Source organism: Epinephelus lanceolatus, chromosome 2, assembly GCF_041903045.1.
Source record: "Epinephelus lanceolatus isolate andai-2023 chromosome 2, ASM4190304v1, whole genome shotgun sequence".
Taxonomy (NCBI): domain Eukaryota; kingdom Metazoa; phylum Chordata; class Actinopteri; order Perciformes; family Serranidae; genus Epinephelus; species Epinephelus lanceolatus.
Genome location: NC_135735.1, coordinates 41,359,426 through 41,386,223, shown reverse-complemented (window position 1 = coordinate 41,386,223; position 26,798 = coordinate 41,359,426). Strand labels below are relative to the sequence as shown.

At 40.7% G+C, this 26,798-nt stretch overlaps 1 protein-coding gene across 3 annotated transcripts in view; it reads right to left on the bottom strand.

Annotated features, from left to right (window-relative positions):
- The window catches only part of phkb (phosphorylase kinase, beta), a 149,389-nt gene that overhangs the window by 8,459 nt on the left and 114,132 nt on the right, over positions 1 to 26,798 (bottom strand). For 2 of the 3 annotated variants that reach the window (XM_033632936.2, XM_033632923.2), the window contains 8 exons: positions 17,857 to 17,940; positions 16,925 to 17,029; positions 12,895 to 12,977; positions 12,076 to 12,166; positions 7,135 to 7,193; positions 6,605 to 6,767; positions 4,376 to 4,457; positions 3,969 to 4,026 (listed from right to left, as the gene is read on the bottom strand). In XM_033632936.2, coding sequence (XP_033488827.1) covers positions 3,969 to 4,026; positions 4,376 to 4,457; positions 6,605 to 6,767; positions 7,135 to 7,193; positions 12,076 to 12,166; positions 12,895 to 12,977; positions 16,925 to 17,029; positions 17,857 to 17,940 — 725 coding nt within the window. Of the gene's footprint in view, positions 1 to 3,459; positions 3,551 to 3,968; positions 4,027 to 4,375; positions 4,458 to 6,604; positions 6,768 to 7,134; positions 7,194 to 12,075; positions 12,167 to 12,894; positions 12,978 to 16,924; positions 17,030 to 17,856; positions 17,941 to 26,798 lie in introns of all 3 variants that reach the window. The other variant, XM_033632931.2, reaches the window with a different exon arrangement.

Genomic DNA, 26,798 nt, shown 5'->3' with positions numbered 1-26,798 from the left:
CTGATTAAACTGCATCATTAATACACAAGTGTGCCCTGGGCTGAACACTGGCCAATCTAATATATGTGAGGGACCTCCAGAGCTGTTGCCCATTATCTGAATGTTCATGTCGCTTCCATAAGATGTCTTTAAGTCGTTTTCATTAATTTGGCAGTACATCCAACCAGCCTTACAACAGCAAACCACATGTAGCCACACCAGCTCTGAACCTCCACATCCATGTCTTCACCTGCAAGATTGTCGGAGATCAGCCATAAACAGCTGATGCAGGGTCTTAACCTGACTGCAGTTCTTCATTGTAACCGACTTGGTTACGTGTGGTTGTGATGGTTGGATGTACTGCCAAATTCAGGGAAACAACATTAGAGATGTCTTATAGTAGTCAAATGACTACTATGAGTTCACTGGTGGACATTCCTGCAGTCAGCATGCTAATGACATGCTCCCTCAGAACTTGTGACATCTGTGACATTGTGTCATGTGATCAAACTGCACATTTTAGAATGGTCTTTTATTGTGACCATCCCAGAGCACACGTGGAGTGATCATGCTGTTTAATCAGCTTCTTGATATGCCACATGCTAGTTGGATGGATTATCTTGGAAAAGAAGAGGTGTTCACCAACACGGATTTTTACCAATTTGCAACTAAAATTTGAGAGAAATTTATCTACTGAGTGCTAAAAAAAAGTCTTAAACTTAAACCTGTGAAAAATGGGAGCAAAAACAAACGTCTTGCATTTACATTTTTGTCCAGTGTACTTTATGTGATGTCCAACTTGTAATCAAATTAAATTAATTGCCCTATTGAATATGGAATATGTGGAGAGAGTGCAGGGGCCAAACAAGGCACGGTGACTCAAACATTTGATCGGCATTATTAGAAAAACATACAAATTTCACAAGATGAAAAGGCGAGAATTTCTTCCATGGCATGATTGCCAGTTGCTTCCTTTTCTTATTATAGCACTTTAATGCCCCCAAATTTACAAACTATCCAACATCAGAGTGAATATGAAAACAGCTCCCACCAATAATTCCAACGATTTTTGAATTAAACCAAAACGAAGATTTCAACACTGTGAGAAATAGCAAAATAAATGTGCGCACCCCAGTCCTAAGTTGTGAATTTGAGTTGGTTATCAAATGAAAAATACAAAGTTGGCTTCCCAGAAAATATTTTAATGTTCACTAATTTCCCAGTTCATAATTCACACGAGTCACTACAGCCTTCAGACTGCCTCCTCTGGCCTGCAGGAATCCTATGAGGGAAAAGCAGCACATAAACACACATAATCTTCACATGGTAGCTCACAGACAGGGTTGCTACAGATACACACACACAGTGTTGAAGCCATCCTCACAAATGCAATGAACAAATTAAACAATTTCATTAATGGGGTCATGAATACAATCAGCTGAAACACAACCTCCTCTTATTATATGCTATCATATTCAACTCATGTTTATGTATTTCTGTGAGTGTGTGTGTAGTTATTCAGTGCTTAAACCTGCGGAAATTCGAAAGCACATCTTGAGCACGATGAATAAAAAGGTAACAAAGCCTTAATGTTTAGAAGGCATGATGTGGTGTCAATCCACTGATGCTTTGTTGGGGAACCTATTTCAAGCTTCACTTCCCGGCCCGTGTTAGGTAAATGAGAAAGTAAATTGAACTGAGTATTGATGCTATTTCCCAGCAAGTTGGAAACCAGCCTCCAGGCTTTTTTCTACTATATGGCATAATACAATTTCTCTATGCTAGAATAGTATTAATTAATAAAACAGCATATAATAAAAGTTGTCATGTCAGCGTAGGGAGCTCAGAGTAGGGCCGTAGCGCCTTCCCCATCGAGAGGGGCCAGTTGAGGTGGTATTTGATCAGGATGCCTCCTGGGCACCTCCCGTTGGAGGTTTTCAGAGCACATCTACCTGGTAGGTGGCCTGGGGGTAGACCCAGAACACGCTGGAGGGACTATATACCTCATCTGGCCTGGGAATACCTCGGGATCCCCCAGGAGGAACTGGAAAATGTTGCTGGGGAGAGGGACGTCTGGAGCACCTTGCCCATCCCGCTACCCCCTGCGACCCAGCCCCAGATGAGCGGAAGATAATTGCTTGATGTATGGATGGATGCATGCATGGATGGATGCTTTGGATAAATGCGTCACTTAAATAATGTAATATAATGTAATGTAACCTGACACAAATTCAAATCAAACCATGTAAACAGAAATCACTGTATATTAATGAGGAGCTCACACGAGAAATTGCGACAACCATCTACAGTTGTTGGTGAATTCTAGATGAGTCAGGCCAGCAGTATACCACAAACAAAATAAAATCTGGTGTGTTTGGTGATGGCAATTTTGGGGCAGTCTCTGGTTAAAAACAAGCACTTTTAGTGGATGTAAATTGGCGGTGCTCAATTGCCCGCAGGGTACATTGCAGTCAGTTTAGTCAGTGCTGGCTGCAGTGGTCTCACTCAATATTGAACCAACTTCAAAAATTGTTTTTCCCATTTTTCACTTTGACACAAAATATGGGGAAAAAGTGATCCTGGATAGAAATACTGAAGTTACCCTTTAAGATGAAAAAGGTGACAGTCTTAAAGCATGGTCTAAATGGTTTACTAAATCATTTGAATCTATAGTGTTTCAGTTTGCCTCCACAGGCATACACTTGCTCTTATATTACTTTGTTATGATGAATTTGTGAGTGGTGTCAACTATCAAGCTGCTCTGTTCAGCATGGATGCCCTTGGTGAAACAGACCTTGAGTAACAAAAGCCAAATTCTATTTCATTTGGAGTATACAGCCGGCCTTACTGCAGCGAGTGATGCTCTAGTAGGACATGAGAGCTGAAACAAGGGTCCAACCTCCGTGATGGTTAATGGAGGCAAAGCAAACAAGCTCCTGTAGACATCTGAGCCAGTGTGCCTGCTAGCTTGGCCAAACTCATGACTGTGTGAGTGCTAGCTTACGTTATGTTTTAGGTTTTAAGCTGGTTAACGTTTTAGCAAGATGCTAAGCCTACTACTCTATTACGGCATCTGTTACCAGGGTGACAACTGGTTGATTATATATCACTGTGAGAGGTTAAATTTACCTTTTAAAGGGATTAGCATTTGTTTAGTACAAAAATAACCCAAATGATACTTTTCTTTTGAAGGTATCCATATGATTTTTTAGAAAGGTACACATTATTATTATTCACTTATTTCCTTTTATTTAGCCCTTTCAGGAAATGCAGGCTATATACATAGCTTATGTCTCTATTTCCAAATCTTGACTATAGAGAACTGTCTTTTAAAAAGCCCTGTTGTTTGGCTGGTTATGATGAGGAATCACAGAATAGGACTGGCTGACCCTCACACAGCTCTCAAGCTAGACAGATAGCTAGCCAGCTAACTGGGAGTCAACATGCAGAGTCTTCAGTCCATCTCTGCCTGAACATTACCTGTTTCCCATGCACCAGCATTGTGGTGATGTGAGGAGCTATAGAGCTGGCGAACTTCTTGATAATGGCAGCAGCTTGGCGTACTGCCAGCCTACAGTTCAGCCAAATTAAATAACAATTATTTTAAAGTGTCAACATGAGTGTGACGACAAGCTTGGACATAACAGGTGTGGAGACAGGTCATTTGGTTAAGTGGATGCAATAAAAAACATGGGGCAATACATGTCATACAGTTTTCCAACACAAATTCCCAACCCCTTGAAATCCACACTAAATCACCCATTAAAAAGTCTGAATGTCACTATTTTAGAGAAAATCACTGGTCCTGGATGCATCATTAGAGTTTATGGTTTCAGATCTGGACAGTTTTGGTAATCGTCTTTATAGTTGGACTCCATAAGGACTGGACTAATGACAGTATACCCTCAACAACTGAAGTAACAGACTGGAAGGCTGCAAACAGTAAATGAACTTTAAAGTATTTGTGTTTGTGTGTGTTTATATCAGACCAAAGCTTTCTGCTGCCAGCTCTTCTGTAGATTCTCTCCAGCTCATCCATCATGTTCTCTGGAATCACAAATATGTTTGTGTTCAGACATTAAAAACACATCCTAAAGATATATACAGTCATCCAAATTCATCCTCTATCCACTTTTAATTAGAAATGCCAAATTAAGCAGTTACTACACATTCAACAGCATCCTAATGACATGTACTTGATTACATGACTGATGAATTCAGTAAAAAAGGGTTTTACTGGAACAGAAAGGACAGATCATGATTCCAGCATGATCACATTTCCTTTGTATTTAATGAGGAAACTGAATATCTGCTGCTCTGTTTCAGTTAAACCTGTGACTAAAGAACTAGTCACAAGTGTGTATGTGTGTGCGTGCATGAGTGTGTGCATGCTTACCATCTTTCACAAGGAAGTCTGGTCCTTCTCTCCTAAGAAGGATGCAGGCAAGCTGAGCCTGACTGGCCAAGCAGTCAGAGTCCTGAGCAATGACACACATATACACACACACTCACAAACGGGAAGATGAGCTTGGTTATGCATACAAACACATTAGCCTTTAACAATTAGGCAATTATCTTTATTGCACACTCTATACACGGCTGCAATATTATCTGCTCACACTAAGCACTAACAAGCCAGATTGAAACTATTATTGTTGGACCATTTTCTGCAATCCTGCAATTGTGGTAATAATAGATGTGTTTTTAAAGTACAGCCTCTTTTAAATGTGATAACAGCATTATTGTGACTAGAATATGAAAAAGAAAGCATCTTTCAGCTTGTCAAAGGACGACTGGGATAACATTTTTATTGACTGCTTGAAATCACATTAAGTAGTGACTGTGTTTGGTAGCTTTGATATGGCTGCTAACATGCTTAAATCAATTAAAAACAGACTTGAGTGACAAAGAAAATATGGGATGTGTGTTACAAAAAAATTAAAAGTCTGTTTCATGCGATAGATCACTGGAAGCACAATACAATCTGACTTTCACTCTGACTTTTACCTGACTTCCTCATACACCCCTTTTCAACCAAATCAGCTCTTGTTCTTGAACGCAACTTTGGTGCTATCTAGCAAAGCAACTGGCAAATCCACCAGTTTTGAGCAGAACCATTGTAATCAAGGACTTGTCATCAACGGAGGGCACTGCACAATGCACAACACAAGTAAATAGTAGTAGCAAGATGGCGGACCACACTGATTACCTACAAGGTTTTGTTCTGTTAATGCAGATATTTGTTTTAATTCAAAACAAGCATGGACCAAGGAGACGTAGAAAACTATTCTCCATCCTCTCTTTCTAACCTGAGGAATGCCACACATCCATGGTTGTCGTCTGATTCACACTTCAGGTCAGAAGAAAACCTGCTATTTTCTCTTTGGTTCCAGCTGGGACCTGAATTTTGGGTATGTGAACCAATTTATTTTTGGTCAAAATGCTCCAAACCAAAATTAGGTGCTGTTACTGGAACAGCACCTGTTCCATGTTGGTAGGAAAGGTGAAAGGTGAAATCAGAATTGCAGAGGGCGTGGGCTGAGATTTGGATTTTTTTTAAAAACACAACCGAACATGAAAGCTTAAAATATGCAGGCACAGAGCCAGATCGAAGAGCTGTTAATTGTGAGTAGACCTGGACTGGTGGTACCCAAAAACCTGGCCTTGAGACAGCATGTTTGAACATATTTATAAGATGCTAGAAAGAAACGGGATAGTTGGCCAAATGAGCCTCGGCAAGAGTGAGGTATGTCAACGAGTTAACAAGGGGGGACACTGAGAGCACATGGGGTATCTTTCACACAAATAATGAGGCAGACCTTTTGCAATTCTCTGAGGAGGAGGCAGGTGGACTACATGGAGGGTTTGAGGGTTGTTTACCTCAGCTGAAAAGAAACATGGGGTTGTGTTGATTCATAAGGATACGTTTTAAATAATATAAAGGTATTTAATATTTAACTGTCACATTTAAATGGTTTACAAAGGTATAAGTAAAAAGTGACTGAATTTTAGATTTTTCTGTTCTATGGAAGGACCGCTACATGTACATGTTTGACTGTGAGCAGAATTTTTTAGGCTGCAGTCCCACCACAGCTTACTCCCACTGTTTACCTGGAGCTGGCTACAGACAGTCAAGTGTCTCCTCTAATAAACACTGAGTTGCCAGATGCATCTTTTCACCTGCCACTCTGGCTAGTGCAGTGACATAATTAATCACCAGCTTACCCATGCAAACACTACTAACTATGTATTTATGGTAATGAATTATACGTGCAGTGCCAAGCCTAGGGAAGTGCTCAAGATTTGCACATGCATGTTTTTCTTACTGCTTCTGCCAGGTTTAATTATGGAAGTGGCATGTAATATGATAGCAATTAGTTAAATACTGCTAAATACTGCAACAGTTACACATTGAAATGTTTTTGGTTGTTGTTGGAGCCTTTGCGTCTTTAATGTATGTGATCAATGGTTCTGATCAGTATAGTAGTTTTATACAATGATAACAGAATATTAGCTCTGTTTGGAATGAAACCTTTTTTTACTTTTCTAATTTATTCCTTTTATTTACATTTTAACGGAAGTAATATATTCGTCGGCCCTTTCCCTCTAAAGTCGATCAACTCACATGGAACTTCTGGATGATCTCGTGGGTGGGCTTCTGCAACCACTCCTCCACATTGATCTCCGGCTGCTGCTCCAGGTCTGAGGCGTTGGGTGTGCTCGTCTGTCTCTTCACCTTGGAGTGCTTAGGCAGCTCCAGCTCCTCAAAGCTCTTAAACTCTGGGATCCTACGCACATGTGCACACAATATTTGTATGTAGACAGCAGATCTGTATGCAGCTGTTGAACTGCTTTTTTCTCATGTGAAGCATTTTTACAATTGAAGCAAAGAATAAAACAATGCTGGCATCATTCCTCTGACATTTTGTTCATGACACTAAACTGATTCATTGATCCTGAAAACCTTTAAAATCAAGTCTGTATGTCTTTATGTTAAAATTATCAGATTTTATACCAATCAGATCAGCAACACGGATGAGTTGTTCAATTTGTCCACTACATCATTGCAATCCTTGAAGGGCCTTTTGAAATATGCTGCCAGCAAAACAGTCTGACCTCTGACATATCAAGCATAAAGAAAGAGGAAGCTCTTACTCTGCCTCGTTGACACGCAGGAAGTCCAGCTGCTCCACCACGGCTCCAGATATCAGGGTCTGAAAGGTTGGTGAAAAAATGGACCCACTTAATGATTTTAAGATTGATAATCGTTTCTACATTATATACATAATATTCTACAGTAACAGTGGAAAACACGTGAAGAAATGTACCAGGAAATCACACTCTAAAGGCACATTCTGGAGCACAAAAATACAGAAGGTGAGGAAACACAGCTCTATAAGTCCCCGAGAGGAGGTTTGTCGGAGGAGTCAGTATACAAAACAACTGTTTGAATAACAAAGAACACATGGAGTAAGTAGTACGGTGTGAACTCATTTTACTGTTTCAAATTTTACAAATGTGTATGGGAAGAGCAACAAGTGAGTGTCTAACAGAGTAAAAGTAAAAGTTTTATTGCTGAGTGTTTTAAAAGCACAGCAGAGTGGAAGCAAAGAGCGCAGTTCAAAACGTCTTGCTCCTGTGGTCTAAATGTGATATTAGCCATTCCAACTGAAGTCAACTCCAAAACAAAAATAAGAGGCGTAGGAGAGGAGCAATCCTGCTCCCCATAACAATGAGGTGATGAAGAGGAGAAGTGTTTCAAAGCTGGAGGAGTTAGCTGTGAAGTGAATAGCAAATAGGCAAGGGGAAGGAAGAACTTTAGAGCAAAAAAAAAAAGGATCGCATGAGGAAGTCTCTGCTGAACACCACAGACAGAGTGGGAGAGAAGTTAGGGTTGGAAAACCTGTCATAAGTCTGACAAAGCAATTGGTTAAAGTTACCAGTGTGAAAATATTTCTAGTTCTACCTTGGCCTCGTTTTATTGTATTTATTTATTTGCTCGCCTGTGTTCAAAACCCTGCAACTTAAATTTATACAGTCTGCTATGAATGAAGAATGCTATGCTCTGCTATGACACTGACATTTAGAGTCCTAAAACCCAGAAACGAACTGGCATTTTTGCACTCCCGGTTCCCTTGTCTTGAAGTCAATAGGTTTCATACAAGCTTAAGAGTCTTTTACATTTTATTTGACAACATAAAATACGTTAGTAAAAACCCCATTTGTGCTCATAATTTCACTTCTTAGCTGATAAAAAGACCAGGAGTTGCTGGATAAAACACACCAGGTAAGATAACATACATTTGTGCTTGGAACATAGCTGAGTTACCTAGAAAGCTAGCTAGATGACGTTAGTGACGTATTGCAAAATGAGAGTTCACTGAGCAATTTTACAAAACTTTATGGTATTATGACACACTGCGACTTCTGTTTACATCATGGCACAATTCAGACAAGATTAAAAAAAATGATTTGTCTCTCACGGTTTAAAACTGTACATATTTTTTCTGAGGAAAAAAAAAAAAAAAAGGCTCAGTGGGGGATAACAAAAGGAGAGGACTTTGCCTCTTTATTATCACCCGCTAATGCAGGGGTGTCAAACATACAGCCCGAGGGCCAGAACTGGCCCGCCAAAGGGTCCAAATTGGCCCACTGGATGACCTTGGACACCTAATAGTGATGCACTTGTGAAGGCTAGGAGGAAAAATGCACATGTAATTACAGTGAGTAGAAGACTGACTGAATGTGGAACAACTGAGAAATACTGTTGAAATTGCATTTATTCCTCTGACAACATCACCGGCTGTTTTGTAAATGGATTAGCATTTTTAAAATGTACTTCTTTAAACAAAAAAAGGGAAAAATTTGGTGTTTGTTATTCATAAGATATTATGCAACGGTTTGACAGGTCCCGCCCACCTGGGATCAAAATGGACTGTATGTGTCCCATAAACCAAAATGAGTTTGACACCCCTTCTTTAAGGCCTCATTTCCACTAGATCTATAAATATATGGATGATGCCTCTAGTGTCCAACGCAAGGAAGTGCATTTCTTTACGGAAGGAGAGAAACCTGATAGAAACTCATTTTGTATATTATTCTAGTATAATATTCACTTGAAACATTACCGGGACAAAAACAAGATCTGCCAGATATATGATATGTTTTGTGAAATATTTGATTAAAAAGACGTATGAACTGCTGAATGAGTCATAATGACAATCTGACTGTATATAACGAACCATATTTTAGCAGAATAACATTACTCACAATGTGTTAAAACTAGATAAACAAGTTCTTTTTAATCATCATACAAATTCACGTAACAATCAGCACAGGCAACTGAATTGAAGGAAGTAGCCCCTTAGCTAGTTAGCAGCCTTTTAGTTAAGCTAGTACACTCTCATATGGTCTCTCCGAAATCCACCACAAAAGTTCAATATTTTTAACGTACTTGAGGCAAATTCCAGACCGAAATATTACAGAGCAGAGGAATTTTGCAGGCACATCAGATATCACAGAGATTCCCATAGGAATGAATGGACTTCGAGTTGACTCATCTCTGTACATGTACGTAAGTGGATACAAGTTGTAAGTGGATATCAGGGTCTTGTTAGCAAACATTTGCTTAATTGCTCATCTGGCAGATACAGAGAAACATTCATTTTAGTCTTGTTTGTATCCATATGATAAATGTTAGTCTAATATTCACTCTGTTTTTGAATCTATTTTTGATCTCCACCAACTCCTGGGTGAAATACTTTTAGCTACTAAACGCTCTACTGCATTCACCAGCTAGTCACTCACTTTGTGTCTCTGCCTTTTGGTGCTGAGTAGGTTATTCATCTCTAGAGCTTTCTGCTGAAAACAGCTGCTTACTGCTGCTGGAAAGGAGGTGGATGGTCAGGTGATAATTATTGCAGATTTAAATAGATCTGGTGCTATGTTTTTACGGTCCTTCCACAGGCTTGGAGAGCAATGATCCTGATGCAGCTAAATGAAGCTACAACAGAGCAACAGCTTAACTTAGTTAACAGTAATGCGTTCGTAATATATCAAATAAGATCCATTATAACATACATTTTTCTTTCATGTGTTTGTGGTTCTTCGTCTTTAGATGTGATTCATCATTGATTTACAGTTGCCCATTCTTCCTACCCTGCACTCCTTCCCAGCAATACTGCTGAACCGTAGGCTGGTATTATAGCGTCTGTGACACGCTAGGTTTCACTCATGACCTTATGCCACAAATACAATATCACCCAGTAATGCAAATGGATTCAGGTTCGTCTGCAGTCCACTAGGCTGGCTGGAGGACACATTGACGGGATAAACCTTTAATCCATTAATTCAATATTTAATTTGTTTTTGTCACCTAAAGTCATTCTAATGTATTATGTACAAGCTACAAAAAGCTTCAACCCAATAGTTTCCGTCTGCTTTTTTAAACTGTCCAGGCTCAATTCAGTTTCGCCTTTCCCCAGCTCACCAAAACAGTTAGCCTCCTAAATGGAATCTGACAGACCAAGGTCAAAACACAGATAAACATTGGTACTGCTATTGAAATAAGAAGCGACCTCAGATTAAGGGCTGGGATGCTTTTTCCCGAAGAAAACCTGAAGCCTTGCGACAAATTTATTGAAACACTTGAAATATTAAGCCATTATTTATTTCAGAGATGACAGTAATATCTGTCGTAACTGAGCCAGCAGGAGAGAGCAGGTGGCATATTTTCCCCTGACAGCTGCCTTTGCGAAAACCCCACAATATGCAAGCAATCAAAAGTGTAGTAATAGTGATGGTAACATTGATTCTGTTCCTCCCAGTTAAATGTATAACTGAACCCTGCTCTCTAAATCACAGAAGAAAGATACCGGCAGTGGATATGAAATATACATCAAAGATGATGGACATAAAAGCAGAAACCAGTGTCTGCGAGTAATTCTGATGGCCAAATGTACAATATATGAAATATTTTTTTCAGATGTACCGGTGGAAATGAAGTGTTTAAGGATTCACTAAGTTGGTAAAGGTGACATGACAATATTTGTGCCTCCTCATTAAATCTGTTTCTCCTGAGCCGGTATTTTCAGCTGTTGGGCTACTACTGAAGTGAACAAACAATTCCCTGCTCATGACTATCAAGCAGCTAAGGTATGTTTACTATCTTGAATAAAATCAAAACATGTTGTCAAGAGATCGGTGTAACTTATTTCATGTGTACTTGGTAATATTTATGACTATGGCTCTTTTTGCTGATACAAAACAATGGCTTGGATTTAGTTTTACAGTGCTAGGACTGCCTATGATGTTCAGTCCCATCTTATTTCTGTCTTAAAAGTTATGCAGCATTATTTGCCATACCTAGTATTTTGATAACTTGTCTCACAATTTGTTAAATAAATTTAAAAGAGATTTCGAACAAGGCATTATTTAACATCAATAGAAAGTAGGGCTGGGTATTGCCACTGATTTCCGATTTGATTCGATTTACGATATCGATTTAACTGGAGATTTTTTAGTTACAATACCAATTTTTGCTAGTATGTGAAAGAGATTCTCAGGAGACACTGCAGCATGATAATAAATTACACCCAAATGTAAAACAGTAAGCTAACAGTTACAGATAAAAGAGACGGTAACGTCGGAGCTTTTCAATACCACGGTCATTTTTAACTTTTAACCGGCAAGATAAACAGCGTTAAAGCTTCACACATCCGTGGGAAAAAGCATATATCAAAAGATCGATCTTGGATTTTACGAATCAATATCGGGTCATTGCAGTGAAAATCGATTTGAATCGCATAAATCGATTATTTTAACCCAGCCCTAACATAAAGTATGTTTATTTTAATGCTCAATTCACTTTGATTTTTTGGATCTTATTGGCCACACTAATATTTAAAACAATATGTTGTTATTGAAAACTTGCATTTCTTGTTGAGTCACTTTTTAATGATTGACTAAATATTGATTGTTAACATGTCCAAAAATCCATTAAAAAAAAATCCTGAAATTTGCATCCCTAAAATAAAGAACGGTTAAAGGACCAAATGAAAGAATCAAAAAAAGAATGTTTCAGCTGGATTCACAAACCTGAAGTCTATCGACATGAACTTTGACCCCTCCAAGGTTGCCTTTCTTGAACGAGGCCAGCATGTCCAGGACTGGGTTGAAGCGGCTCCCCCTAGTGAGACAGAGGTTAGAATGACTTCACTTTTCTTTTGCTGCAGTGAGCAGTAGAGAGAAACTGTCCCAATCTCAGTAAAAACATTTTGCGTTAACATTATATTCCAAACAGATCATATTTCATATCATTAGTATGAAACATCACAGCTCAAATTTTTCTCAATGAATTGGCACATTTCACCCAGACCCTCGCTGCTTTATTCAGTCTGCTGTTGCCTTCTATACAGGTCATCATTCTGATCAATAGCAAACTAATGACTATTGAGTTGTTTCTCTGAGAGCCCATTGACTCATTCCAGATGCTGCAATGTGCCTGTTTAAGCGTTTGTAGCACATTTAACATATGGCTTTCCGGATAATAGTCAATAGTGCTGTAATCAGCCCACCAGCCAGGCTATAGTGATACAAATGATAAAACATTATCACCCAATCAGCAGGCAAATACAGTTGCACCTTGCTGCTATTAAGATAAATAGTACACATAGGAGGGAAGAGAGGTAGAGAGGGAGGGAGAGAGAAATGTTGGATTTGAAAAAATGAACTAAACTGCGTTGGGACTGTCAAGAAATTTTGCTGCGAGCTTGAGCCAGCATCAGACAGAAACAGAGAGATAGAGGGTGATGTATGAGGAGATAGGAGGAGGAAGAATGCTGTGAGAAAACTATCAGGAGGACAGGAAGACAGGGAAAAAAAGATAAAAGAGCTATTATTGAGTGTGTATATTACTTGATGTTATCCTCGCGGATGAGAACCAGGAAGAGAGGACGTCCCTGCATCTTCCAGCACTGTTTGATGAACTGCAGGGCGTTCTGCACACACAGACACACACAGACACTGTGTCAGACTGGCATGGGTGGTGCCGCTTCAATGGTTTTAGCTTCCAGTGTTTCTGAGCAGAGACTGAATCAGCGCCAAGTCTAACCCCCTCATCTGTCAAACTGATCAAAGTTTGAACTGTAAAGTTTTTGATTATGGAGATTTATTTATGTTGAAAATATAAACTAAACTGACATTTAATGGCGTTACATGTGGAATACAAATACTGCTTATAAACAAATACTTGATTTTTAACCTGGCATCATTCAAAATCCAGTATTTTGAATTTTGAATGTGTCTAAATCAATTCTGTGTTTTGTTTCTTTTTTCCCCTCCATATTGTATTACCGTTGCGGCAGCAGTGTCAGTGTTCCACAGGGATCAATAATAAGCACACTATATGTAGTACATAGGTGATCTGACCCAACATAGTCTGAAAATAAGGCACTGGCTCATTCATTATAACTATTCATAGCTTAGTTGTTATGTATTTTCTTTGTACATGTTACCACTAAGCCACATCATGAAAAGGGCACAGTGTTTCGTATCACTGTTACGCTGACGACACACAGTGGTATCTCCATTTCTGACCTGGTGGCCCTGATGCTCTAAAATGCCTGCTTGACTGCCTAAGTGATATCAAGCATTGGATAGCTAATAACTCTTAAAAATAAACTAGAGAATAAGATAGAATTTCAATTTTGAGATATCCTGTTGCTGCTAAAATGAAGCTTGCGACCTATAGGACCACTCCCTGGTGATGTCAAACCCCACGGTAAAAATCTTGGCATTTTCTTTGACCCGATCTTAAATTTGATAAACAAATGCTGTTGTCAAGTCGTCTTTCTACCTTCCTAAAGTTTTAAGCAAGATTATGTTTTCTTTTAGAGATTTGGAGACAATAATGCATTCGTTATTTCTTCACACCTGGACTATAGTACGCATGATATTTCAGAGTCAGTCAGAATCTGTCACGCCTTAAGCTGGTGCAAAATGCAGCTGCACATCTGCTAACAAAATCTAAAACATTGTGCCATATTATTCAATTCTGACATAATTGAACTGGTTACCAGTGAAATTTAATGTTGACTACAAGGTTTTTAAAGCTTTGATTGGGCTAGATGCAGCATATCTCAGTGATCTTTTCGTCCCCACAGTCCTCCTACAACACTGAGGTCATCTGATAAGCTGCTGCTTTCTATCCCAGATAATCGTTTAAGGTGTAAAGGTGACTGTACTTTTTCTGTGGCCAGGTCCAAGTTTTGGACCTGCCACCGTCCAGGTGTTCGATCAGTCCCCACCAGCGTATGTTTTAAGTCCAGGTTTTGTTTGGCTTTCTATGTACGTATGTTAAATAAAATTTTAGGTATGTCAGTATGTGTTTGTGTCTTTGCCCTATTTGCAACACATTCTCACTCTGACCTTGTCACATATCGCTGCTTGATTGTGGACTTACCACATCTACATATGATGCGCAAGGTAGTCTGTTATGTGTGGATCTGTTGCTGATGTTCTGGGACGCCCTGTCAACTTAAGCCTGTTACATAAATTGTGTCTTTTCAAAATACACTTCCACTTTCACAGGAAATGTACAGTTGGCATACAGTCTCTTGAAATAAGCGTACACTGGGAATTTAAGTTTTTTTCCTCCAACAACTAGTGCAGGTGATTACAGTTAGCCAACACATGCATGTGGTTAGGATTAGGCAACAAAAGCATGTGGTCAGAGTTTAACAAAAAAATCGCAGGGTGCGGCTAGACATTCATATGGGAAGTGTCCTGCTGCGTTTCCCCGACGCCATCAAGCGGTGTTACACACTGACAGCGTCTGGCCATGTATCATGCTGACGTGAAAGGACAGCTTTTTTCATCCGTGTCTGATGCAGAAGTCACTGCCCAAACACCGGTATTTGACAACTTTGGAATTAGACGGGGTTGTCATTTGTCAGTTTTCCGTACTTTTTCGTTTTTATTGTGCAAAGCCAAAGTCAAATGCTGGCTGTTTTTAGAGTGTACTAAATAAATAAACTGACTTGACCTCATGATATAACTATAAATGGTCCCTGGAAGGAATGAACTGGGAGGATCGGGATAATATGGCATGCAGTTTAGACCTCTAGGTCATAAGGATGCTCAACAGCTAAAGGTTTGTTTCCAGAACCTCTTCATAAGTTTTTTTAATGTAAAAACAACCCCTATTAACCAACCGGAAGCTGTTCCACTATTGCATGATATCTGTTAGTGACAAAATTAAAAAATATACAAGCAAACTCAATCATCAATCAATAAATTTAGTTTTTGAACTGGACAAGTGCTCAAAGGAACCTCCAGGCACCTGTACTGCCCCTTTTACTGAATGTACTGAGGGTAAATATGATGTAGTTATTATATGTGTAGGGAAGAACAGGACATTTTCCTGCTCAAACAAGCTGCAAGAGGAGGCAAAACTGTTCATGAATGGGGTGATGCAGAGTACAATAAGTGGTCTAATTCATTGGAAAGCTGCTGGTTGAGAGCTTAGATTTCTGCCATCAGGCAGGCTATGACTCTATGTGCCCTTTCTGTCGGGACATATGCAATCAAACCAAATGAGGTGATGTCCTGTCTTGTCCAAAAACATTAGGCTGCAGTTCTTTAGACCACACAAACTGAAAATATCTCAGTTATTTAAAGGGCCAGTGTGTAATATTTGGCATGGTTTATTGTCAATCTGAATCTGAATCTGAATATTCTACCCATTAATATGTTTATATATGTGTATAATCGCTATAAAATAAAATTTGTTTGGTTTTTGTAGCCTTATAATTATGCTTTTATATATATATATATATATAGCAAGGGCCTTGCTTTAGAGAGGTCGCCATCTTGCGCCGCCATGTATGTACGGCAGACCGAGTGGACAATCCAGCCAGCCAGAGAACGTGTTTCACGTGTATAAATGAACCAATGAAGACAGCGGAAGGAAGGAAGAAGGAGGAGGAGGAAACAGCAGAGAGTGTTAGTAGTTCGTCGATAGAGAGTAGTGAAACATTTTTTAGTTATAAAGTTTGCAAATGGACCACACTTACCACGCAACAGGAGAGAATGAACCCGAACCGTCATCTGCGAGGAAAAGATGACGCAACTTCACTCCTTGTGATGCACTCTCTGCGGCGCTTTTCCTCCTGATGATATATCTCCCCAACGATGGTAGCAGTAGCACTGAATCCCATTCTGTGCATTCAGCCTCTCTTCTCGCCCGCTCAGCATCAAACACATGGAGTTCCTCATCTTTATGCTCCGGCTCAAACAGGTATGGCTCTGGCTCTGTGTCCGCTACAAGAAACTCTTCAAAATCGCGTTCAAAGTCGTCCACTGCAGCTACTATAGTCCGGAGATATCGCTAGGCTAAATAAACAGCTGAGCTCTGTTTACCGGCTACGCTGTCAGTCAGTGTGCGGGCTGGAGATTGGCGGAGCAGAGAGGGGAGGGGGTCCCCACTCGGTATGGTAAACGAGTATGTGTGTATGAAGTGTGTCTGTTACGCTAGAAGAGTCAGAGTTTGGGACGGAGTCTTTTACCCCCTGGAGTGTTACCGGAGTTTTTGGAGTGCTCAAATAAACTGGCCTTTTTCCCGAACGCTCCTCTGGTCTCCTGCTCGTGAGGGATTCATTACAATATCGTAACATGGTTTAGATTTCTAAATAAACATTCACCTCATCGCTAGATAGACCTACTCCTGAAAAACTCGTGCGCAAGGCTTTTTGTCCCTACGAGGCCACCGTCATTTACCCAATGGGAGGGGTGAGCGAGTGAGCCCTGCAATCTAGAATTTGACCACTGATGTCACTGTTTTCAACCCATTTTACACACTGGCCCTTTAAGGTTTTCCAGCACATAATAAGTGGTTAGCTGTGAAGTCATGGCAACAGTAAGCTCAGTAAGTGTGACCCCGACTTACCTTAATGTCATCAATCAGCAGCATAACATCTTGGGACAGGTAAAAGTCACTTAGATCAAATACTATTGGGTAGCACACCACCGTCTTCCCCAGGATACGATAAATCTGGAAGGAGATGAACACACACTACTGCATTAGAAGATGGACGACAAGTAGCGACGTATACATTATTCTGGGCGGCGTATAAAACAAGCCATCAATCCCAAGATAGAGGGGACACACAGAAGCTACACAACCACACACTGATAACACACACATACAGTACAAAACTGGTGCAAAGCCCCCCCTCTTTCACACATACAAATTGTCACAGGAGCACACACACACACACACCCCCATACAAACTCACTGATGATGATAACGCCCTCTGGCAGTCTGCCATCTTCCCCATAAATGTTCCATTATAATATTGTCTTAGCAATGCGTTGGGAGCCATGATTCATTTGTTTGGCAATGTCTTTGTTTGAGAAAGCTGCTATGGCTCAACTTTTGGTGACCTTCATTTCGGAAAAACTGCAAACAACATCCGCAAGAGACATTAGCACAGACACACACACAAACTGTGCAAACACACTTCCACAGCCACATAATATGCACACACGGACACACACGCACAGACTGCCTGACAGCAGCTTAGCATATTAAAATGCAATAAGTCCCGAGAATAAGCAAAATCTATTCAGCATTCACTGATGCATACTGTATGTCTGACGAAAAGCACAAGTCTTGGAACTGAATATTTTCTGTCTCTGTATTCAGTCTGTGAGCTGTAGTCGACTCCTCGGAGCTCTGGGAAATGTATGCAGATCAAAATGTGGGAGGTGTGTTTAGTGGTCACCCATGACCTTTGCAGCAGTGCAACTTGAGGTGCAAATGTGTGTGTGCATGTACAGTATGCACATGTGTGTAGGTGTGCTGGAAGATCTATATACCTTGCAAGTCCCAATACAGCCCACTGGCCTCTCTGGACGCCCACTCAACCCCAGCTTCTTATTGATGGCAAGGAAGCGGTATGCCTGCAGAGAGACACACATATATTTACATACAGACGTGAACAAATACCTTGTTAGTAAACACAATTCACTTGATATCACTGCTGGCCTTTCTGATTTCAGAGAGAACATTCCTGTGTGAGATTTAAAAAAGCATATTTTTACTGGAAATGTCATGCTGTACAGTGCCAGTCCATATCGTTATGAAAGTGCATCATCTGTCTGTTCCACTGAGACATTTCTGTTGTTGCAACTCATAAGCTGAAATTACCACCATATGGCAGAACCACCTACTGATATTAGCTCTGTGTAAAGTTATGAGACGTGGCGATAATGAAAGGTCCCTGTGCTGCCATCAGCAGCGTGCTTAGTGGACCCAAGCACACCCAGGGGCACCAGAGCTGATAACACTGTTGTGCTGAGATGCAGAGGCCCATAAGAAGAGACACTGAGACCTAGCTGAGCACTTATTAGAATAAATAAACAACGGCATGCTGTCTGATACCACGTGAGCTACTTAGCATATCATACACTGTTCAAAATGCCATGTAGGCTGAGTCCTTAACAGCGGCCCAGGGTCTGTTTCTGACCCACAGCCCTTTGCTACATGACCTCCCTCCTCTCCTGCCCTTTCCGGTCTATCCTCAGCTATACAGTCAATAAAGGCAAAAAGAAAGCCTAATCCATCTTAAAAACTAGTTGGTGGTAACTGACCCTTGACTAGGCCCTATGCCCCTTAGTCAGTGTTACCGGTCATGCTGTCCACTCTAACATGGCACATATGCCGTTTACAGTGATAATGATGGCACTCAAATTTACATTTTTTAAAACAATGGGTCTTCAGTTTCACTCGAAGATAGACAAAAGCCGGTCTCTCAATTCTAGCTGACGCCAGTTGATTTTGTCAGCTGAACTGGCATCTTTAACTAACACAGACTTGGCCTGTTTGGATGCTTACTATATAAACTCATGCTTGGAAAAGCAGCACAAGGGTTAAATGTATGCTTTGTTGTTTGTATTTTCATTTTTTTTCCTCCAAGAGAAAAAGCTTTATGAGGATGAGGACTTACCCATGAGTTTCGCAAATGTACGACGCTATCTGAGGTAACGAGCTTGGCTGGAGTGTAAACTTCCCCAAACCAAATAAAGAATTCCTGATAATGATATTCTCTAGCCTTATTTTCTTTAAAGGGGCAGTTCACCCTCAAATGAAAAATGCATATGTTTCCTCTTACCTGTAGTGCTATGTATCAGTTTAGACTGTTCAGGTGTGAGTTGCCAAGTGTTGGAGATATCAGCCATAGAGATGTCTCTCAAATGTAACGGAACTAGACCTGGTTGCACAGGATAATCCTCACACCTTGTTGTGAGCAGTTTCATGTAGGAACTATTTTTTTTCTTCCGAACTACACCTGCCAACCATGTCACTGGGCAGAAGGAAATGTGCATCTATTCATGGATGAGAGGGTCATGCTTGTTGCTGTGCTGTAACATTGGCTAGCTCAGTGGTGCTACATGAGCTAGTAATAGATGCATGCCTCCCTCTGCACAGTGATACAGTTGGTGGATGAAGTTCAGAGGAAAAAAACAGTTCCTGCTTGGAACTGTGGATTATCTTAATTAAACTTGTCATGATTTCTGGAAAATCATGGTAAGAACTGTCTCAAAGAAAAACACAACTACAAATAAAAGTCTGTCCAGTGATGTAAAGTATTACTCAACCTATGAAAATAGTTGTATAATGTCTTTTGTGGCTCTGGAGGATCTTTATTTGGTCTCAGAAAATAACCCTGATGATGTCATCATAGTCATCTTGGATAGGGCTCAAAGACCACACATTAGTAACAGTAAGACTGTGTTTCAAACCGAGGGCATGCAGTTTAAAAACATGAGTGGGAGGGTCTAAAAAGACACTTGTGGATGCATTATGGGAAATGTAGCAACCAGCATTTTGGGAACTTCACCCATACTATTATATGTACTAAAAGTGAGTACATCTGTCTCTGCTGCTTCCATCTGTCTCTTGTGAGTCAGCCAGCTTTATGGAAATGTAATGCAACAGTAAATTACTGGAGTAGCTCTTCGACAGAGTGTTTTCTTGCTTGGAATTGGCCTTCATGATACAACCTTGTTTCTAGACAAATGAAAGTAAATTGGACATTGGTGAAATTACTTATTCAATATATTTAACACGACTCACATTGATGTTTAATTTATTTTTGCCTTGGATACAGCACCACGCTTTCCCCTCACCCTTTCCACCAGGGTTGCTATGATTTTGCCATGGGAGTAGGTGGTTTCTACCTGGTCAATGCTGTCCACACATTATAATTCTATACCCTTCGGCTCTATGGTAGAAGGACTGTAAGTTTAATCAAGTCAGAAGTCATGTCTCAAGACTCCACCTTAGTCTTAAGCCAAGTACAAAGCAAATCTCGGAGACGAAAAATGTTAACATCAGCAGAGGCTAGGAGAGAGCTCAACATTAATGCTCTCTCCAACAGGGTTTGGACAAGAAAGATGGGCTCAAAGTAACTGAGGTCAAGTCTCGCACTTAATTAGTGGACTGAAACTCTGTGGTGTCAGTCAAGGCAGAAAAAGTATAATTCCCCTACATGTTCGATTTTTATTTTCAAGGCTGACTTAGCTCAAACCCAAACACAGGCTCTTATCAACAGCATTGTTTTACTTGAAGTCTTAAGCACTAAAAGTGATATTATTTATACAGGTGCACAATTACCTAGTTACAAAGAGCAAGACAGATAAATAGAAATCCTTGACTGTTTTCGCAGGTGCTGCTGTATAATTACGCAGTTGTTTCATCAAAAGGCTCCCTGGTTTGTCAAAACAAAGCAGAGAAAAAGGTTATGGCCTTCTCCCTCAGCCATCTCTAAGATGCATTTAGAGATGGCAGCGAGGAGAACACACGAGCTCCAACCCATCAGATTCTGGAGTATTTCTTTGGTACTTCAGATAAAAGCTTCTTACTGCTGTGTCGCCTGCTGTCAAATGCATTGACTCAAAGATGCAAAGAGAAAGAAGATGGACATTGATTTCTTGGCTCTGCTTGCTCGGAGCACAGTGGTGTGACACTCTCACCACAAGTTACTGTTTGTATCTGTGTGTGTGTGTGTGTGTGTGTGAGCTGAGGCATTTGCACTGTTGTGTACGTGGGTGAATTCCATTTCTGATGTGTCTGACTGAGTGTGAAACCAGAGTACTTATTCCCTTTGTGCAGGCCTATAAATTCTAAATTTAAATACCTCCCAATCTGTCCTATCATGAAACAGCATCAGTACACCCACACACCCAAGTGGCACTGCAGGAAATCTGCCTATCAAGCCCTGCATGCCGCATTCTTCCATGTCAAACCAGGTGCAATTCACAACATCAGCCAAAAGGTGGTGCTCTGCTACTCCAGTGCACTTCCTTAACTGTCTCGAAAAGGCTGAGCTGAACACAACAGGAGGAAGCAAGAGTTGGACCAATTAAAAGAAATTATACTAAAAGGGGAAAAAATACAGTCTTTATACAAAAGAAAGAGAAATTTTAATTGCGGATTAAGTGGCGTTGCAAATTGTGCCCTAACAGGCAAGGATGAGACCTGGGGGAGAAAAGCCATGGGAGGTTGGAGGAACCTCTGCACCCAACACTTCCTGCGTGCAGAATACCAATGAAGAAAGGACAACACGCAGGCAGCCTATCAAAGCATCCTTTCATTCCCTCACATTTCCACTGACCGCAGCACAAACACAGAGCCTGACAGGTGGGAGAGATAATAAAGGGCTGTTTCTAAAAGCTGTATTTTACATGTCTGCAGTGGCTACTGCGTGTGAGAATGTACAACTATTTACTGACAAACTTTTTAATGCACCGTAGGGAGAATCCTCAATTTGATAGGAGCTCACAGAGGAGTAGATTCCTGCACATGTTTATCGCTGCTAAGTTGGTGCCCCAAATAGTGTAAATGGAGCTGTTGGTGTCACAAAATGTGCATAACAGATTTACTTTTACAGCAGATGCTGTCATCCAGAGGGACTTAGCGTGCAGGTAGGGGTTCAGCAGCTTGCTTCACGGCTCAGAATGATACTGCATGTGCGTATTGAATCTGGGATTTAACCTTCTGGCTCTGAAAGGGGTTCTTTAACCACTGGGTTGCCCCACAAAATGTCTTAGGGTCGTACTTTTTCACATTTCTGTCAAAACAATACATCCTCATACGTAAACTGAAAGTGTTGCTGATTGCTTTTATTGTCCTTCCAGTGAAGCAATCCCATACCATAATGACTTCTTCTACTATGTATGGAATAGGTTTCAAAATCCAGTGTTATCCTCCCGAGTAAAAATGCAATCTCAACTTCAGGCAAGGCTAATGGCTTCTGAAGTCGCAGTTGACTGAGCTGTGATGAAGGAATCATAATACAACAAAGGAATTTTGTACAAAAAAGGCTTTTCCTTTGGAAGACACCCACCTTATTTAACTAGCCGCCTACTAAAGCCACATTTTAGCCTCTGCTCAACTTCAGTCTGGACTTATGCACAATACAAGGACTGCTGATTTTGACCCTCCTCTTTGTACTCACATTAGGAAGGGATCACTTCACAGTTAGTATGAATAGTAGAAATAATTACAGTGACCAGTACTATAGGTCATGATATTTTACTCACTGCCTCTGTGGTAAAGATTTGGGAAATGCAAGAGTGGCATAGGGACAATTTACGGCTTACCAAAAAACTTCAGTTCAACAGAAATGATCTCAAATACGCAGGGCAGCACAACTGTCATTGCTAGTTTCAGACCTACACAGTTGTCATTTTCACGGCCAGTGCCCACGTTTTATGTACCCGTCTGTGCATCCATGGGCATATAGGTCTTAAAAGGAGTGGTCAGCGGCATTGCTGGCGGATTGCTATTTCAAAGCAACAGAAGGCAACTGCGCCAATGACCAACAAAACCTGCTCTACAGTCAGAATAGTGGAGCGTTTTCCTGCTACTTACATGTAGAGGGCGCATTAGTCAGATATTAAGATGCGCCTACACAAGCAAGTTCACAGCGCCCTTAAACTCTGCTTAGTATACACAAAAGGACACAAGGATGGGTTGTGGGTTGGTGAAATAACATACCATTAATAAAGAAAATAATATTAATATAAATCAGTTTTATTCATAAAGCCCAATATCACAAATCACAATTTGCTTTACAGCATACAACGTCCCTCTGTCCTTGGACCCTCACAGCAGATAAAGAAAAATGTTTACATGAAAACCCTTTAACGGCAGGAAAAAAATGGTTGAAACTTCAAAAAGAACAACTGGGGAGGGATCTCTCTTCCAGGACGGACAGACGTGCAATAGATGTTGTGTGTACAGTACAAAACAACTAAATAAAATTATGGTAATCCATGTGAAAACATTATACATAGAGGAGGGAGTGATTAATTGCATTCTTTAAAATGTAAACGCAGCAGAGAGCAGAGCAGAGCTGCAGAGACGCTGTCCGACTCCCCATTGAAGAGATGCTGCTCACTTTAACAAACAAGAGGCAGTGTAACTTCATTGATTATTCCAGAAGCTAAACATTTAGTGCTGTTTCCTCTGTCAAGTTTATAACAGTTTTTGGTTTTGCTGCTTAAATGAGCCACAATATTTGCTGCAGTGACATTGTTTTGAATCAACTAGACTTTGCAGCACTTCACAGAAACCTCCGTCACCAACTAGTGTTTTGGAGTTGGTGACGTACATAGGTGATGCGTGTAGGCCATGGCGTAGTGTCTGCCGCACAAGTATAAATCCTGCTTAATGCTCTTACTCCTTGCTTCTCCAATTTGGTGCATCTGTCATGTGAATTGCAGTACGCAAAGTGCAAGTGCACCCAGCTTTTAAAGGGAATGAAAGATGACACTCTGGTTGGTTGAATCCATCTTATACCTAAAACCCACTTATGATTTATTAAGGGTTAGGTACAACCCCTTTGCCCCTTGTACCTTACTTTGCGCCCAGATCATGCACCGTTTAACTCGCAAAAGTGGAGTTGAACATGCCCCAAATGCACTTGCGGAATGCACTTTACACCATCTGCTATAGACCGTTAACATAGGGCCCTTTGTGTCAGCCCAAAACACAGACAGTAGTCCCTGGGAAATCCCTGAAACAAACCAAAAAAAAAAATTAGAATAAGACCCAGGTTAGAAAATACTGGAATTTCTATTTATAGTCTTGTAAGACCAGAGTGTCTCTTTAGAACCTTACTTGGATGACTCCAGCTGTTGCTTATAACTGCAACATGTGTGAGTGTCTTCAACAAACAAAACATTGTCCACAAAGACCTGACTGACAGATATGAAACCAGGAGAGAAAGAGCTAAAAGGAAGGCTATGTTTGGGCAAAGCCGTGATTTGCAAAGGGATAAGCTTTAGGGTGTACGGGTGGGAATAACACAATGCAAAATGTAATTGCCACTTTCCCATCGTCAGGCAGCTGTTGTCAACACAATCAAATGGCTGCGAGGGACGAGGTGAGGTGAGCAAATGCAGCCCGCAGCACTGGAGATGGTGGTGACTCCGAGATAAACAGATTCTGTCGAGGAAGAAACGTCTGTCTGGGCTTGGGATTTAATATTCAGCACAGCGCCCGCTCTGACTCACAATTGCATATCCATCTGAGAGGCTGAGCACCACGCAGCAGAAAGAGGCAGAGGGGAGAGAAGGAAAAAGTAACAGGTATGACAGTTCAAAGGCAGATGATAGACCTGGAGGGGAGAGTTGTTTTGGTGTAACGGACATAATGGGGGCGGGGCAGGATGTAGGGCCTAGAGGGGAGAATGGGGTTAGAAGAAGTGGATGTGATGGATAGAGAAGGAAAGGGACAGGAGGCAGAAAGGCCTAGAGGAAAGAACAGAGCCCAGATAGATGACATGAGAGGAGAAATTGTTTGTTTATAGAAGGTGGCGTGGAGAATAGACGCTACATAGCAGACATGACAGATGAGGGACAGAGACTTGGGAGGAGACCAGGGTTTGAGTGACAGGTATGACAGAGAGAGTATAGACAGAAGATAGGGAGATAGTAGACTTCAAACAACACACATGCAGATGAAGGACAGTATCTAGAGGAGAGACCAGGGTTTGAGTGACGGATGTGATGGGAGTGAAACAGAAGTTGGAAGGGAGGTGGTGGGTGGTGTCACAGATATGACAGTACAAATGGTGTAATCTGCTGCAGATGAAAGGAGCAGAGTGGACAGGGTGGAAATAGCAGCTAGTGCTGAACTTGTTACTCATAAAATGTTTAATAGATGTAAGTTACTGACACTGAGCACCTCCATTGTTGATAATAAGTAACCAGACATAATAATTGGCAGTACTTCCATCCAGTCCTTGAGTTTTTGCTCTTATATATCAAGTTACCTATGACTTTTGCTACTTCAGGTTAAACCTGAACAACCTCAATAAGGGATTTTAAAAGGATTTAGATTTTGACGAGCAGATCTGCTGGTGGATTCAGATTTGATGAAATTCTATTGAATCCCATCCCTTTAGTTCAGAACGCTGACTTATAATGAACGTGTCAACAGGGATTTTTATGAATTACAGGTTTTGGATAGCGAATTTTAGTTTACTGATGCAACTGGGCTGCCACAAAACTGTCATGTCTGACTTGTAAGAGTGGTATTACTGCTCAAATGAAAATGTACCTTTTGTTCCAGTTCTCACAGAAGGAGTAATTTCACTGCAGTAGACACTTAACTCTTGTGATGACCATGATGAGTGGAGTTTACAAAAGAAAGCCGCCAAGGTAAAGCTTGAGTGACTGATAAGCAACACAACAAAAAAAGTAGGAAATGTTTGTTGAACAAAACATAGATCTTTCTTTTATGTATATCTTTCATAGGTCGAGTAAGTACCATGGTTAGACTAACTGAAAAATCCATCATGTATTCTCAGAAACATACAATCAGCTGTTTCTCTGAATTCTTCACAGTTTTCAAAGTTACTGGGATTTCATCCAACTGCAGCATGCATCTCTTTTATATTCTCTTTAGAAACCCCTCAATACCAACAACAACTTAACTGCTTGTTTTGACCTCCAAGTATGGAGGACTGAAACAGTTGTTAAGGTAACTATGGGAGTGATTTCAAATAAACCATTCAAAATATCTCTGTCTTTAATCAGTTTCAATCAATCAATGTATTTGTCACATTAAATGTGATCATGCCAGTTCCCTCAATTTGAGCATTAAAAAGGTTAAATAGAAATAGTAATAAATGTATGTGCATGAATAGGAAGTCTTAGGATCCTACTGGCCTGACAGCAGAAGCTCCTCCTGAGCCTCTCAGTGCTGGCCTGGTGTATCCGATACCTTCTTTCAATCCTCAACAGGGATTTAGTTAGTTATCCAGGTGGTTAGGATCTTTAATGATTCTCCTGGCCTTATTCTTGCAGCACCTGATATAAAAATCCTTTGGGCATGAGAGCACCACCTATACTACGTTCAGCTGAACGAACCAATCTTTGCAGGGCCTTGCAGTATTGTTAAGTGCTGTTTTCATACCAGGCAGTAATGTTCCCCGCCAGGATGCTCTCGATGGTGTAGGAGTAGAAATTCCTCAGTATTTGAGGGGATACCAAGAATTTCTTTAAGTCACTGAGGTTAAACAGTCTCTGCCTTGCCTTTCTTACCACTGAGTCAGTATGCAGCACTCAAGTCAGGCCCACGTTTATGTGGACACCAAGGTATTTAAGCTGTTCACTCTCTCCACCGAGGACCTGTTTGCTCACTAGAGTTGTTCTGATACTGATACGAGTGACGGAATTGCCTCAGATACTGTCTAAATTCGGATCAGGTATCAGCGACTGGACAGGTCTATGCACAGATCCAATAC